This window comes from Felis catus, chromosome A1 (genome assembly GCF_018350175.1).
Source record: "Felis catus isolate Fca126 chromosome A1, F.catus_Fca126_mat1.0, whole genome shotgun sequence".
Lineage (NCBI taxonomy): Eukaryota > Metazoa > Chordata > Mammalia > Carnivora > Felidae > Felis > Felis catus.
In genome coordinates this window covers 172,699,470-172,714,804 of record NC_058368.1, presented here as the reverse complement: position 1 = coordinate 172,714,804, position 15,335 = coordinate 172,699,470, and the positions used below count along the sequence as shown (strand labels likewise).

The 15,335-nt window shown below is 55.1% G+C and overlaps 2 protein-coding genes and 1 long non-coding RNA gene across 10 annotated transcripts in view; 1 reads left to right on the top strand and 2 right to left on the bottom strand.

Annotated features, from left to right (window-relative positions):
• The window catches only part of PDLIM7 (PDZ and LIM domain 7), an 18,212-nt gene extending 14,935 nt beyond the window's left edge, over nucleotides 1–3,277 (bottom strand). For 5 of the 6 annotated variants that reach the window (XM_023259069.2, XM_023259070.2, XM_023259073.2 and 2 more), the window contains exons 1-2: nucleotides 3,151–3,277; nucleotides 2,102–2,208 (exon numbers count right to left, since the gene is read on the bottom strand). In XM_023259069.2, coding sequence (XP_023114837.1) covers nucleotides 2,102–2,197 — 96 coding nt within the window. In that variant the 5' untranslated portion in view covers nucleotides 2,198–2,208; nucleotides 3,151–3,277. Of the gene's footprint in view, nucleotides 1–2,101; nucleotides 2,209–3,150 lie in introns of those variants that run through there. The other variant, XM_023259080.2, reaches the window with a different exon arrangement.
• The window catches only part of LOC109502720, a 25,036-nt gene continuing 12,373 nt past the window's right edge, over nucleotides 2,673–15,335 (top strand). For all 3 annotated transcript variants that reach the window (XR_006583766.1, XR_006583768.1, XR_006583771.1), the window contains exons 1-2: nucleotides 2,673–2,828; nucleotides 3,622–3,721. This is a non-coding gene — a long non-coding RNA (uncharacterized LOC109502720). The remainder of the gene's footprint in view (nucleotides 2,829–3,621; nucleotides 3,722–15,335) is intronic.
• DOK3 (docking protein 3) lies at nucleotides 10,011–14,657 on the bottom strand. The gene is made up of 5 exons (XM_006927879.5): nucleotides 14,473–14,657; nucleotides 13,211–13,516; nucleotides 11,328–11,427; nucleotides 11,045–11,217; nucleotides 10,011–10,924 (listed from the first exon to the last, which is right to left on the bottom strand). The coding sequence occupies exons 1-5, from the start codon at nucleotides 14,536–14,538 to the stop codon at nucleotides 10,226–10,228; spliced, it is 1,344 nt and encodes a 447-aa protein (XP_006927941.3). The 5' UTR covers nucleotides 14,539–14,657; the 3' UTR covers nucleotides 10,011–10,225.

Genomic DNA, 15,335 nt, shown 5'->3' with positions numbered 1-15,335 from the left:
AACCCCTTATAATGAGCATAGAAAAGGGACACCCTTGAAAGGAAGTGACTTACTCAAGGTCATGGTGAGTCAATAGAAGGGAAACCTGGTCCAGCCACTCCCTACCCACACATGCTGACTCCTGGGAGGTGTGGGCTGAGCCTGAGGTAGATAGAGGTCTTGGGGGTGGGCAGGAGCAGCTGGCGCTCAGGGAGGGGTGGGGAATTGAGGGGTGGGAATTTCCTTTCCTGATTGAGGAGGACAGGAAGCACAAGAGGGATAGAGCAGTGATCAGAGAGGTGGAGAGAGAAGCAGGAGAAAACCCTGGGAGTGGGGTGGGGTGGGGTGGCTAGAGAAGCAGGGAGGCCTGAGGATTCAAGGAGGGGAAAAGCCAGAGGGCTGGACACTGCAAGGGGTGGGGGTGAGTCAGCCTAAGGGCTCCAGTGAGCGGCCCAACCCCCAAGTCTCAGACATTACCTCATCTCCCAGGCCTGGGCCCACAGCCAGCCCTAGCCCCTCCCTCCTCCCTGGGGTCAGGGGGGAGGGAGGGGCTGGCCTACCTCAGAAAAGACCACCCTACCCCACCACCCATCAGGGCCCAGGTCCAACTCCAGGGCTGGGCTCAGCTTGTGGCCCCACCCACAGCTGGGGCTGCTGACAAGGAACCTCAGGCCCAGAGTGCCCCCAACAGGCCACATCTTAAAGTCCATCCCTCAGGCTACTATGTTGCCCATCTCCACCAATGAAGAAGCTGAGTTCTCAGAGTCCAGCCTATGGCTCCCCAGCCACAGTGGTCAGCACTTTCCCGGAAAGGGAGATGTAGAATACGTTCTCAGGGCTGGCAAGAGTTGAAGATTGCGTAGAGGTGGGTTTGTGTAGTTGGGGGACCACTGCCGTAAGCTACCCAGGGGCAGGGCAGTTTCCAGGGGAACCCCATGGAAAGGTCCCTGGAAAGAACAGTGACCGCCTGCCTGCCCTGGCCACCAAGCCAACTCCCATAGACAAACTTGATCTTGGGGCCCTTCTCAGGCTGTGCAGTGCCTAGACAACCGTCTGGCCCCCACCAGGCTATGCTTGCCTTGGGCTTCCTGCCAACAGTTGCCTGCCCACTGGGCTCATGGGTGGGCCTCTCTGGACAGGCGATGTGGGGGCAGGAAGTCCCTACCCCCTCCTGACCCTCAGGCCACAGACACCAGCCCAAAGGCTGGCCTCATTCTCTCTGGGCACCCTCTTTGTGTCCCACAACTGACCCTACAGTTGGAGCCATGGCCTCATGGTCACCCACTGAGGAGTCCACCGATGGCATTTAGGGGTTCAGGCCTCAGCCAGCCTTTTTCACCTCTGCAGACTCCAGCCACCAGCTGGCCATCCCAGCGTGGGGCTGCATTCTTGGGCTTATAAGGCAATACCCCTGCCACAGGGAGGAGCCAGCCCCTCAGCTCCGCCCCTCACAGGGAAGGCCCTCAGGAGCTGAAGTTAGAACCCTAGAGCCCCATTCCACACCCTTGCTTCGGGTCAGAGGCCACTGCATCCTAAATAGCACCAGGGGATGAAGATAGAGAACCTCACAGAGGCTGGAGAGTGTCCTCCTCCCCACCAAACTGCAGACCATCCCAGTGCCTGAATTCAAATCCTTGCTTGCCAAGGAATCACTGAAAGGGTCCCTCCACCTCTCTGAGCGCTGAGTTCCATCATTTGGAAAAACAGGGTGACAATTGCTATTTCCCAGGTGGCAATGAGGTTGAAGTGAGATCCTGCAGTCAAGAGTGCTCTTCCTGAAGCCTGGCTCCAAGCACTGCTCCCTCAAGCAGGTTAGATACTTCCTGGAGACCTCAGGCTCCCCTGCTGCAGAATGGGCATACCCCAGGGGCCTCAGATTTGGCCCCAGTAGCTTTGTGGAATGGCATCAAGTACAAGACAGTGCTGGGGAACTGTGGGTGCTCCTCTCCCAGTACCCACCTGGTTGAGAGCCTTTGTGGTGGGTGCCCACCACATCTCTGGACCTAGATACCTCCTGCCCTACTGGACCTGGCTCACTCCTGCTCAGATTCTTCCCATCACCCACCACAGACTTGACACCCAAAGACCCCTGGGAATAGCACCTCCCACAACCTTGGCTCACCCGGGAGATGGAGAGGGGCACATTGAAGTCCTTGCCCCCCTGCAGCCGAAAGCCCCAAGGTGCAGGCCCCTCCAGCACCACCTTGAAGGAATCCATGGTGCCTGCTCCTGGGAGGAAAGAAAAGGTGAGTGGACAGCATGGTGGGTGTACAGGCAGGCCCAGCTCTGGATACCAACCTTGGACTGGTGCCAGGAAGGCACGAGCAGCCTCTGAACACACCCAGGGCACCAGCAGGCATACATCTTGTCAGGTGTGGCTGGCAGACCTCACTTTGCAGAGGCAGGGGCAATCCCCGTCCCCCCCTCCCCCAGGGACTGGATGATGAGGGGGTCCCTTCACTCAGTCTTGAGGTTCTTTTCATTCAGGAGTGGGCCGCAGAGCTAATTTGACATGGACTCCCTCCAAGCCAGCCTTAACCCTCGGACCGAAGGGTGAGTCAGGGGCCGGCGCTCCTCTCCCCCGCCCCCAGGTCCCGACAGGCAGGCCTCGCAGAAGCCTGCTCGGACTATATAAGGCGTGTAAGCTGACACTGTGCGGAGCCAGCGGAGGGAGCACACGGGGGCTCGGGACGCGAGGGGGAGGGGTGGGGAAGGAGGCTGCTGGAGCGGGTCCTGGCCATTCCCAGATGGGTCGAGGCTGATGAGGACTCCCAGGCGCTGGGGGCGGCACAGAGGGGCCGTGGCCCCTATGGAAATCAGAGAAGGCTAGGATCCCAAAGCGTGGCCAGGTAGGGGGCTCATCCTGGAGTCCAATGGGGGTGGTGCCTCCCACACAGGCCTACTACCATCCCGACATGACTCAGTTTCCCCTGTCCCCCACCCGGGCCCAAAGCATTGGCAGAGTCTCGGGCGCAGGAAGCAGCGCAGGCGCCAATCCGCCCTGCCGCAGCCGGCTTCGCCGCAGGAAGGCGGGGGCGGGGGCGGAGGCAGGGCCCCAGGCCCGCAAGAGGAAGCGCAACACTGGCCCCGACCCCAGCGCCCTCCGTGGTCCCCAGCAGGCTCCTGCCCTCAGCTTGGCCCAGCCCGAGACGCCCGCGCGGTCGCCAGTACCTGCTCGGCCCCGCCGAGGCGCTGCTCGGTGGCTGGCCCCACAGAACCGCGTTGGGATCGGCCACCCGTGTTCTGACCCCGCCCCCACGGCCGCAGTCCGCTTTGAGCTCGCGGAAGGGGGCGGAGCCACAGGTCACGCCCCGTCAAAGCCACGCCTGCGAGCGGCCTCTCTACAACTGGGAAGCCCCACCCAATCCTTCCGCTCCGCCCAATCGCGAAGTCCCGTTTTACTTTGAGCTGGAAGGCTTGTGGCTGCCCGCGTTCCCTTGATGGGGCGGAGTCTGGGCAGAGCCTGGGCGGGGTCTGGTCTGCAGGTCGCCTAGTCCTGGGACCAGCTGGTAGCTCGAGCAGCCCCATGCGCCTCCCTCTGGCCGAGCCGAAAGAAAGCGGCCTTCGGTACCAAACAGACCTAGACATCCTGAATCTCAGTTTCCTACTCAGAAAAATGGGACAATAATACTCGCCTTGCAGGTCCATCGTGAGGATAGGCGTTGTTCCGCGGAAGGTGCAAGCCATCAGCGGTTCCAGAATTTCTAAACCGGAAGGACTTGCGGGTGTGGAGCACATGGAGGTGGGTTCAGATGATATGGGGACAGGGGATCTTTTTTTTTTTTTTTTTCTTTTTAACGTTTTTTATTTATTTTTGGGACAGAGGGAGACAGAGCATGAACGGGGGAGGGGCAGAGAGAGAGGGAGACACAGAATGGGAAACAGGCTCCAGGCTTCGAGCCATCAGCCCAGAGCCTGACGCGGGGCTCGAACTCACGGACCGCGAGATGGTGACCTGGCTGAAGTCGGACGCTTAACCGACTGCGCCACCCAGGCGCCCCAGGGGACAGGGGATCTTGAAGCTAGGTTTCTAGAACCCTCTACAGAAGGCTGAAGATAATGGCAGGAGCGGACAGAGTTGAAGGGAGCCCCTGGCTTGGCTCTCAGCCTGACCTGTGGGCCTTTCCATTCCCTGACCCCAGGCAGTCAACAGCCCTCTGCCCTGGGACAACCCCACACTGATGAAATGGGCTGTTGCCTGGTACCCCACTCCAGAGCGGTCAGCGCCTGTGGTGGGGGTGTAACAGGGTGACTCTAGCGGGGGTGGCAGAGTCCCCACTTTGTCCCCATGGGTCATCCCAGGCAGCCAGCGCAGGTGGCAGGGGAAATTGAGAGCCAGAGTGTGTGGGTAAGTGAATAGGCGTCCACCCCTTAGCTCATTCTAGGGCATGGCTGCTGCTGTTCTCCCCCTCTGCCATCATCACATTTCCCTCTTCTGCATCATTCCCCTCACTGAACAAACTACTGTAAGAGTTATCTGTAAAGAAATCCTCTTTTGACCCCATCTCCCCTCCAACTATTGCTCTTTTGTTCTATTCCCCTTGGGAATAGAATTTCTCACAGGAGTTATCTATAGCCTTGTCTGCACTTGCTTTTCTCCTGTTCCTGCTTTCCTTCTGCTCTTTCTTTTTTAAATGTTTATTTATTTACTTTGAGAAAGAGAGAGATAGAGAGCAAGTGGGGGAGGGGCAGATAGAGGGAAACAGAGAATCCTAAGCTGACTCCAATCTGTCAGCGCAGAACCTGATGTGGGGCTCAAACTTACAAACTGCAAGACCGTGACCTGAGCTGAAACCAAGAGTCAGACGCTTAGCTGACTGAGCCACCTCCTGCTCTTTCTTGAACTCACTTCAGTCAGGCCATTGTTTCCGCCAGTCCTCTAAACTGATTCCCTCTTCTCAGGGTCTCCAGTGACCTCCACGTCATCATGTCAATGGTGATTTCTCAGCCTTCCTCTTACCCTGCCAGGGAGCAGCACTGGTCCAGGTGCCTTCCCTCTTTCCCCTGGCTTTGTGCCTCCTCCTGCCCCACTGGCTGTTCCTTCTCCACTTCCTTTGGTGGCTTATCTGCCTCCCAACATGGCCATAATATGTTTTCTGGCTACATTCATTCTCGGGGACCCCATCTTGTCCTGTGACTATCAATAACACCTATATGCCAAGGACTCCCAAGTTATATGTCCAGCCCTGACATCACCCCAAGAACTCCAGGCTCTAATATCCAACGCCATGCTCAATCTCTGTTTGGAGGTTTACTAGATACCTCAACTCATCATATCCCAATTTGAACTTGTGATTTTCTGCCTTTTTCCTCACCTTAGTAAATGGCATCACAGTTCATCCACCTGATCCAGTAAAAATATGGCATTATCCTTCCTTTCTGTTATACCACAGACTCTGCAAATTCCACCTTCAGAATATGTTCCATATCTGGTCACTGCTGCCAGTGTTGTCCTAGCCACTCATCTTGTGCCTGGACATCTTAACAGTCTAACAGATCTTCCTGCTTCCATCCTTACCTACTCCAGAGTCTCTGTGCAGCAGCCAAGGTGATATTTTAAGCAGAAATCACATCACATCATCCTCAGCTTTTAGCATTCCATTAGGTTCTTGTTGCGCTTGAAATAACACTAAGGCTCTTAATATGTACATCGCATTAAGAAGCTCAATCTGCCTCTCACCACTCTCCTCCTTGCTCACTCTGCTCCAAGCATGCTGGCCTCCTTACTGTTCCTCCAACACATCAAGCATATTCCTGCCTCAGGGATTTTGCACTTGTAGCTCCTTCTGCTTGGAACAGTTTCCCCTGATATCTAAACGACCAGCTCTCTCACTTTGTTCAGGTCTCTGCTCAGCTGCTGCCACCTCCAAAGGGCCTTCCCTGATCACCCTATCTAAAACAATAGCCTCCTAATGCCTCACTCGCATCAGGCACTTAGTCCCTTACCCTGCTTTATTTTTCCCCATAGTACTTACCACCATCTCACATTATATTAGGTGCTTGTTTCTTCATTGCCCTTTGTCCCCATTAGAATGTCAGTCCCATTAGAGCAGGGACTTGTCTGTCCTGTCCACCATTGCCCCAGTGTCTGTACACAGTAGATGTGAATGAACAGATGAAAGAAGGATTGAGAAAGTGAAACTGCAAATGAGTAAAGGAACAAGTGGCAGCCTGGGGGTCCTGGCAGCCCTCTAGCAGAGGACTCCAGGGTCCTATTCCTTAGATTGTGCAAGGCTCAGACCTGGATGATGCCACCAGTGTTCCCTGCATAGGCAGCCCAAGGGAAGGAACAGGCCTCAGGCTAGGACACAGTGCCCCCTAGTGTCTGGGACACCTGCAGTTCCGGGGTGAGGCCCTAGAATCTTGGAGATCTGCAAAGACATTCTCTTTCATAGACCATTTGGGACCTCACAAAAACTTTTTTGCCATAAAGCAAACAGGCTTGGATTTGTAATGAAAAGCATGCCAGAACAGAGATCCAGAGTTCTGGGTTCCAGTTCTGGCCATCACCCTAATACTTTGAGTAACCTCCAGTGTGTCCTGGGATTTGCTGAGCTGCCAAGGGCTGGCTTGTCACCATGGGGTGAAGGGGTCTCTGCTGTAGCCAGAGTGACTGGGGATCCCCCTGGCCTTAGCTTGCCCTATGGCCGGCAACCTGAGCGATCATGGGAAGACTTTCCCTGTCATGGGTAAAGTCTTAGGAGGAGCTTCCATAAGTGGGAAGGAAATCTATCTCCCCATGATTTCAACATCCTTCCAGACTTTTCTGTCTGTGGCCAGCACTGCAAACAACCCCCCTGCCCACAACCTCTTTTCACACATTGCGTTTGGAGATACTTTTCAGACATCCAGAAGTCTAGCGTGCAATTGGATTCTTAAATCTGTTGCTCAGGGGGACTGGTCTGTGCTGAAGATATATCTTTTGTAATCATGAGCATTTAGATGGTCTTTGAAACTGGGAGACAGGTTTGGCTCACTTAGGGCAGTGGTTTTCCACCTTGGACTCACACTGAAATCACGCGGGAAATTGAAAAAGCACACTGGTGCCCAGGCCCCACCCAGACTGATGGAATCTCAAGCCCTGGGTGCAGACCCAGGCATGGGCATTTTTAAAAAGGCTCCAGGTGGGCGCTTGTGTGGCTCAGTTGGTTAAGCATCTGACCCTTGATTTCAGCTCAGGTCATGATCTCATGGTTCATGATTTCATGAGCCCTGCATCAGGCTCTGTGCTGACAATGTGGAGCCTACTTGGGATTCTCTCTTTCCCTTTCACTCTGACCCTCCTCTGCTCATGCACGCTCTCTCCTACCACTGTTTCTCAAAAATAAGTAATTAAATATTGAAAAAAATAAAAAATAAAAAGGCTCCAGGTTATTCTGTGTGCAGCCAGAGTTGAGCTACACCGTGTCTGAGGCCAGAGCCCCAGGCAGAAGTCTGGCAGAGCAGGAGCCAGAAGAGGCTGGGAAGGAGAGATTTGTGAGGATGGAAGAAAACCAAGTGGAGTGTCAAATGCTGCTGAGGAGTCAGGGAAGCCAGGTTGCTTTTGTTTTGGGGAGCAAGGAAGTTGGTGACCCTGATAAGAGTGATGTAATGGAGCAGGGGGGACCACGGGGAGACTTGAATTGGCAAAAGGGAGAATAGGAGAAAGTGGAAATGAAAGTAATCAACAACTCTTTTGAGGAGTTTCGCTGTGAAGAGGAAAAGGGAATGGGGAGGGGTCTGAAGCAGAATGCAAGGTCAAGGGGTGCCTGGGTGGCTCAGTCGGTTGAGCACATGATTTTGGCTCAAGTCATAATCTCACAGTTTTTGGGTTCGCGCCTGTGTCAGGCTCTGTGCTGACAGCTCAGAGCCTGGAGCCTGCTTCAGATTCTGTCTCCCTCTGTCTCTGCCCCTCCCCTGCTTGTGCATGCGCTCTCTCAAAGATAAGTAAATGCAAACATTAAAAAAAAAAAGAATGTGAGGTCAAAGGTTTCCTTTATTTTTATTTATTTTTTAAAGTTTATTTATTTTGAGAGAGAAAGAGAGCAAGCGTGCACAAGCAGGGGAGGAACAGAGAGAGAGGGAGAGAGAGAGAGGGAGGGAGGGAGGGAGAGAGAGAGAGAGAGAGAGAGAGAGAGAGAGAGAGAGAGAGAGAGAGAGAATCCCAAGCAGGCTCTGCACTGTCAGCACAGACCCTCACGAACCGTGAGATCATGACCTGAGCTGAAATCAAGAATCAATTGCTCAACCGCCTGAGCCCCCTAGGTGCCCCCAAGGGTTTCCTTCAAAGATGTTAAATTATAGAGCATGTTTACATGTGGCTGGAAATGATGGTGATGGTGGTAGAATTCATTGGGCTGAGGAGAGGGGACAGCTCAGTGTGCTGAGCTGTGCAGTAAGGAGCTGGGGTTGGAGTGCGGGCTGGGGAACAGACATTTCTTCCATTGCAGGGGTGGAGGGACATGGTGCAGCTGCTGGGGCCCTTGTTGATGAAGTGGTGGAAGGACAAAGGCGTTCACTTCTGTCAGCTGCTATTTCTCCAGGATATCTTTGAGATGAGAATGGGTAGGGATGGAGAGGAGAAGGTAGGAAGGTCTTGGGAGGAGGAAAGCATCTCTCCTGAGAGTCTATCTGAGCTTCGAGATCACAACATGAGAGAATGTGGTCAGCCTGGTTATGTAATTTCCGTGGCCATGGGCAGCTGCCAGGGTGCAGGCACAGAGGGGAATTGGGTTCATCTGAAGCTGGGCGCTTTGCCAGACAAATAAGATGGAAGGAGAGAGGAGCACAAGGGGGTCACTTCATTGGTGGAGCACAGAATCTAAGTTGGACAAGGATGCGGACAGTGACTGCACAGATGGTGAGGAAAGGGTCTTGTAAGTCAATGAGGCTGAAGAGGAGCTTTATGGGCCATGCTTGAGGAAGAGGGCTGGAAGGAGAAAAGGAGGTGGCCAGAGGTGGATGCTTGGAAACAAGACTGTGCTGAGGGAGCATCAATGTCATGAAGAAGAGGTTCAGGATGTGCCAAGGGCATGGGCAGTTGAGGCGCAGTTGAGGTCAAGGGGCTGGGGGGGGCAGGTTCTTGGGGGGCATGATGCTTTTGTGCATGGAAGCCCCAGGGTTAGTGACCAGAGTAGCATGAGGGCACTATAGTCTTCAAGAGGTTTGCTTATCTCCTTCTGGAACGTGGGCTTCTTGAGAACAGGACCTCATTGTCTTGAACATGGCTGTGTCCCCAGTGCCTGGCATAGAACAGGCACGTAAGTAAAACTCTAAGGAATGAATGCATGCCCGGTAGGTAATTTAAATTTTGTCCTTGACAGTTGAGGAGACTGAGGCCCAAGTTTTCCTAGAAGTGTCTGCACATTTTTAAGTCTCAGTGGAGCAGGCATTTTGGTTGTGCAGATCTTTGAAGTCCCTTTGACCCCCCCCCCCCCGCTCCCCCCCCCTTATTTCCTCCCCAGCTCAGGCTTCCTGGCCTCCAGTTAGACTCCCTCAAATTTGTTTTCCATGCTGCTCCTTTCTTTATCTGGCTGTGTCTCTCTGCTGAAGATGAGACCAAGCTCATTGAAGGATGGTCAGGCCTCTCATGCTCGGCCACCAACTCCCTATCAGCCTCTTGGAGCCCTCTGTGACCATGCTTTTCCCTTCATCTCAGGGCCAGTGCATACCTACACTCAGCCTGGAAAGCCCTGGGGCTAGCTGCCCATCTGGTAATGCCCTGCCTACCCTTCACACTTAATTCAGAGGGCACCTCACTCATCAGCAAGCCCAATTTCTCCTCCTGTCCTGCTGTCCCAGCCATTTTTATTGCCCAGGACTATACGGGCCATAATTATCTGCACCCCATACATCTGCTCTAGTGGACTTGAGCCCACGGGTCGCAAAGTTTAAGTCTGGCTTATGTGTGTCCCCCAGAACCTAGTACAGGGCACTGGTGTTAGGTGCAGTACACGTGAGTGAGGGGCTGTGTGTCCATGTGGATCAGTGAGTGCCATTGCCAGGAGCTGAAGATTGGAGGTGCACAGTGTGGGCTATAAGTGGGACCAAGAGCAGAGCTGGGAGGTTTTATTACTAGCAAATCTGTACACTATACATTGGGGGGCCCACAGGGCACATGAGGGGTCCTCCCCAAGCTGCCTGCCTTATATCCACAGGCTAGAGTGGATGCAGGTGTGTGTCCCAGATGTCCATTGTTTGCCCACCTTCCCGGCCCAGGGAGAGCAGAGCGCCTTTCTCTCCTGTTGCAGAGATCCATACAAGGCTTTCAGGGCCGGTCGCAGGGGGCTGGGCCCTTCCTCCGCTCACGGCTCAGCAGCGTCACTAGCTTGGCCTTGAAGCCTGAGTGAGCACTGGGGCGGCCAGAGCCCCCCACCTCATCACTGTCATCCAGCTCCAGTTCCAGCAGCCTCCGGTACTGGGCCTCCAGGCTGCTGTCGTGGGTAGGGCTAGGCCAACCCAAGTCCTCGCTGTTATGGTAGATGGGGCTGGCCAGGGGGCTGCGGCGGCTGGGACCCTCCTGCTCTGGGTCCCTATCCCTGGGCAGCACGGGACCTGCCTCCAGCATGCACAGGTTCTCATAGAGGTGCTCGGCCTTGCCTGGGGGCACGCTGGCTCGCTTGCACACTGAGGCATAGAGCCCAGGTGCCGACTCATCATGGGGTGCCGGGCTCAGCAGTAGGGGTAGGCTCTGGGGCCCGGGCTCAACCAGGCATGCCCTCCGGGTGCTGGGTGGCTCGGGCCCCGGGGGCACCTCCCGTAGCTCTCCTGGTGGGTCCAGTGAAGGCAGGGAGGTGGCCCGAGGCAGGGGACAGGGCCGGGGCCCAGCCAGCTCTGGCAGCCGCTCCCGCTGGCGGTCAATGGCAGCAGCCACAGCCCTGCACAGGTCGAGGGCTTGGGGGCTGCTGAAGGCGAAGAGGCCCTCGCCAGAGTCACAGCGGCGGCCGGCTTCAAAGGAGAACACGCCCTGGACATGGGGGTGGGGGGTGGTTTGGGCGGATTAGAGGTGGAGGGACCCGGGGCACCCCTCCACTTGCCACCCTTCCCAGCAGGGCCAGTGGGGTGGGGTAGCTGCCCAGCACCTCACCTTGTCAGAGCCGAACTTGCGCAGGAAGCGGTAGGGCCAGGTGTAGAGGGCCTGGGGGCTGGAGGGCTCCCTTAGCTGGATGGCGTCTTGGCCTAGCACCAGGAGGTAGGGCCCCTTCAGCTGGCAGCGGGTGGCAGCCTCCGTCCTCTGTACCACTACTGGAAACTCGCCCTCTGCAGGCAGGATGGTGGTGAGGCATCAGGTACAGCCCATATGGGTCCTCCAAAGGCCCCAGCCCTAAGTATAGGGTGGCTGAGTCTGCACCTGCACCTCCCTGACTCACCTTCCTGCCAGGAGGAGTAGATGGAATTCTCCTCCATGGGGACCAGGCCCCTCTTGGGAGCCTCCACCTCCCCTGATCCTGAGGGATACTCTCCTGTGCCCTAAGGAATGAAAAAAGGCCAGAAGTTAGAGCCCTCACCCCCACTCCTCTTCCCACATCCTTTCCCTGGGCCAGTAAGCCAGGACTCCAGGACAAGCAGGAGCACCTAGGGACTTGAGTGCCACTTCCAGCTTTGCCCCTGACCCACTGCATGACCTTGGGCACCCCTCTATTTTCCCACCTGCAACCCCCAGCTTCCCCCTTGAGGGTGCCGAGAGCTGTAAAGTAGTGACAAACAAGAGGATGTCCCCATTGCACCTGCACTTGGCCAGGGACTGGGCCTGCCTGTATGTGTCCCTAACAGCTTGGAGTGACAAAGGGGCAGGAGCTTCAGGGATGGGACACATGAGTGAACTGGCTACTAGATCCTCCCCAAGCCCTCTTTCGCCAACTCCCCCTTCCAACTCCTCATCCCCTCAATTCCTCGGAGCTCTATCAGCACCTCCTCCACAACCACCTTGGCCCATAGTAGTATGGCCAGGGTCACATGCAACAGCTTCCTCACTGGTTTTCTTGCTCCTGTTCATTTTCTTCATTTGTTTGTTTTTAATTTAAAATATTGTGTTGAAATACACAACATAAAAGTTACCATTTCACCATTTTAAAGTGTATAATTCAGTGGTTTTGGTATAGTCACAAGATTGTGCAAGGATCACCTTTATCTAATTCCAGAATTTGTTCATTGTTCCAAATGGAAACCCTGTACCCATAAGCAGTCACTCCCCAGTCCCCCTTCCCCCAGCCCCTGGCAACAACAAATATGCTGTCTGTCTCTATGGATTTGCCTATTCTTGGTGTTTCACATGAATAGAATCATACTAATATGTGGTCTTTTGTGTCTGGCTCCTTTTACTTAGCATGATGGTCTCCAGGTTCATTTATGGTATTAGCATATATCAGTACCTCATTCTTTTTTATATGGCCATGTAACATGTATGGATGGACTACATTTGGTTTATCCATTCATTGGTAATGGACATTGGGGTGGTCTGCACCTTTGAGCTATTGTGAATAATGCTGCTCTGAATGTTCTCATACAAGTGCTATTTGAACACCTGTTTCAATTCTCTTGGGTATACACCTACTAGTGGAATTGCTGGGTCATATGGCAACTCTATGTTTAACTTTTTGAGGAACCTCCAGCCTCATTTCCTTTTGGTCTATCACAGACCCTGTGAAGCTTTAAAGCTCTCAGTCCCTGGCTCCCCAAAGACCCCCCACCCCCGCCAAAGGCTTCTCTCACTCAGAATAAAATTCCAAACTCTCCATGTGTCCTAAAGTAGTTTCAGCTGGTCCCACCATATTCTCCAGTTTTGCTCCCTCCTGGGTTCCTACCCATTCCTTACCCTCCAGCCACTCTGGCCTTTCTGCCCTTTTAACACACCAAACTTTTCCCTGCCTCAGGGCCTTTGCCCACTCTGCTCCCTCTGTTCAGGACGCTTCTCAGACCTTAGTGTCTGCATCACTCTTTCCTCAGATCTTTGCCTGGTGGGTCCTTATTTGTCTTTGAGGACTCAGTCTCACTGTCCCTTCCTGAGAGGCCTTCCCATCTAATGTCCTGCCATTCACCCCTGGTCCTACTCGGGCTTTCATGTTCTCCATAGCATGTATGGCCACTGGAGATTCATTCTGTGGGCTTCTGGGCTATTTCCCTAGGCTTATGGGTGCTTGGCAGGTACTTGCTGAGTGATAGGATGTGAATGAGCATGGAGATGAACAAGGTGGGGGAGTCAGGTGGTCCACCTCTGGCCCCTGGATGCTCTGCCCACCAGCCTTATGCTCACCTGGAAGGCCAGCTGACAGATGGGGCCCATCCACTCCTGGCGATGCTGTGCGGCCAGTAGATGACTGCGCTCTGTGGTGGTGAGCAGGAAGGCACCAGTGTCTCTGGGGCAGTTCTCACCATCAGCAGGCAGCACAGACACGCAGTCAGCCAGGCGGATGACCCGCCGTTCCCCACGCCGGCCAGGTCCCGCAGACCTGTCACCTGCTGGCCCCAGGCCACCATCCCGGACCTCCCAGCTTTCCAGCCGTGCCACACCTGATGGGCCTCCTGCATACAGCAGACCCCATACTTTTCGCCAGGACTTCTGTGGGAGATGAGGATGAGGGATAAGACCCTTGGGTAGCAGTTCTCCCCATAGCTCAGCTCTGCACAAGCTGCTTGGCAAATGCTCCTGACCACCCAGGCTGGCCTCTGCTTGCCCCAGAGGAGGAGGCCTTGCCAGGGCCAGCCCAGCAGGGGGAAGTCTGTGCTTGGGGCCAGTCATTTGTGGGTTCAAATCCACTCCACAAATTGCCTGTGACCCCCCCCCGCTCCCAGGCACTAGTGCCCTCATATCTCAAAAAGTTATGAGAACACAAGGTTGAGGCTTCTACTGGATCATGTCTCCAAAGTATCTAGCAGCTAAGCAGATCACCTGACACTACCATTATGTTGGTACCCCCTAACACCCAAAGAAAAGATCACTTGGGCCAGAGGGACAAGGCCTGGGGCAGGAGGAAGGCCTCAGTCTCATGATGGCAAGGAAGGAAACATGCAAATAGCGTAAAGCAAAGGAAACAGACTGTTTATCTGACCAGGCAGCAGCTGCAGCTGAGCTGTGAGGGTGTAGGGCCTACCGCCTGGTGAGAAAGGTAAACTCCCCTATGTCCCTTAACAGAGCTGAGAGGAGCTGAGCCCTCTTCTGCAGGGGGGGCTCCTCCAGCTCAGCCCCCCGCCTTCTCTCAAGGGGCCTAGGTGCCTCTACTACACAGGGAGGAAGGCTGTTGGGTTAGCTACCCTTGCAGCTCTGCTCTGCCCCAAGGTTTGGAGTCTTAGATCCTCCCCACACTTGGCTTCCCCATCCGTAAGCAAGGCAGAGTCTCAAAAAGGCCCACTCAGCCCAACCCACTCAAGCTGAGAACGGGGTTCTGTTCTACTCCCCAACACCTTGCTTGGGTCCCCCACCCTGACTCCCTTCCCCATTCTCCTAGGTCCTGGTAGGCTGAGGCTGGGGCAGAAGCCTACTGTCCTGGGCAGCTGCCTGCCAGCCAGGGTCCTCACCTTTCCAAACTTGACGTGCTGCTGGTAGAGGATGCCGTCCTTGATGGGAGTCTCCAGAGGCTCCATGGCCGCAGCCAGGCCCCAGGGCTGCCACTCCGATGGCCCGAGGAGACTGGTGACAGGCCAGAGGGGAACTCCTCACACTTCCCCTTCTGGCCACTTCCCCCTCCCTCTGTCCAGAGAGGCAGCTGCAGGGCTGGGGAGGGGGAGGGGAGCCTGTCTTCAGTAAAGGAGCTAGGAATGGGTAGGGGCATCACATATTTCTCCCTTGGGGTTCAGTTGGCCCAAGGTGCCCACATGTGCCTGGCCCTAGCAGGGGCCTCAGACCGCTGGATGGCAAATGACCTATGTCTGCACCTGGGTCAGCTGGCTGTGAGTCATAAGCTCCAACCTCTCCTCTGTGCAGGGTGGTTGTACACCCCAGCACCTGACATTCCCACAGCCCTGCCCCAGGACCGCCCCTCTAGCCAGACTGGCCAATTCCCTGCTTTCCCACTCTTGAGCCCTGATTGGTACCCTCTCTGTCCTACTCTGCTTGTCTTTATCTTGGAAATATTTCTAATATTCATTTGCTCCTGTCTTCACAGCCCCTGTCCATTGCCAGCCTCACATCTCCCCTTTGAACCACTGTCCCACAGGGCCCACCATGGTCCTTTCTATCAGCCCCAAACCAACCGGTCTCTCCCCTTCCCAAGCCTTTCCTGGTTTCCCACTGCCCTTGGGTCTAGCCTGGGCTCCTCAGTGCATCACTCAAGATGCTGTGTTCTGGCCTCTACCTCCCTTCAGCCCAATGCCTCCAGGGAACCCCCTATCACTGTGCCACTCCAGCGCCAGGCTGCCTCTTCCCCTGGGAGGTCCCCTTG

Excerpts from the sequence above, each read along its gene's own strand:
- DOK3 (XM_006927879.5), bottom strand. The coding sequence starts at position 14,538 with ATGGAGCCTCTGGAGACTCCCATCAAGGACGGCATCCTCTACCAGCAG. Across the intron at positions 13,517-14,472 it reads AGCACGTCAAGTTTGGAAAG|AAGTCCTGGCGAAAAGTATG; the intron begins GTGAGGACCCTG and ends CATCTCCCACAG. Across the intron at positions 11,218-11,327 it reads CTACTCCTCCTGGCAGGAAG|AGGGCGAGTTTCCAGTAGTG; the intron begins GTGAGTCAGGGA and ends TCCTGCCTGCAG.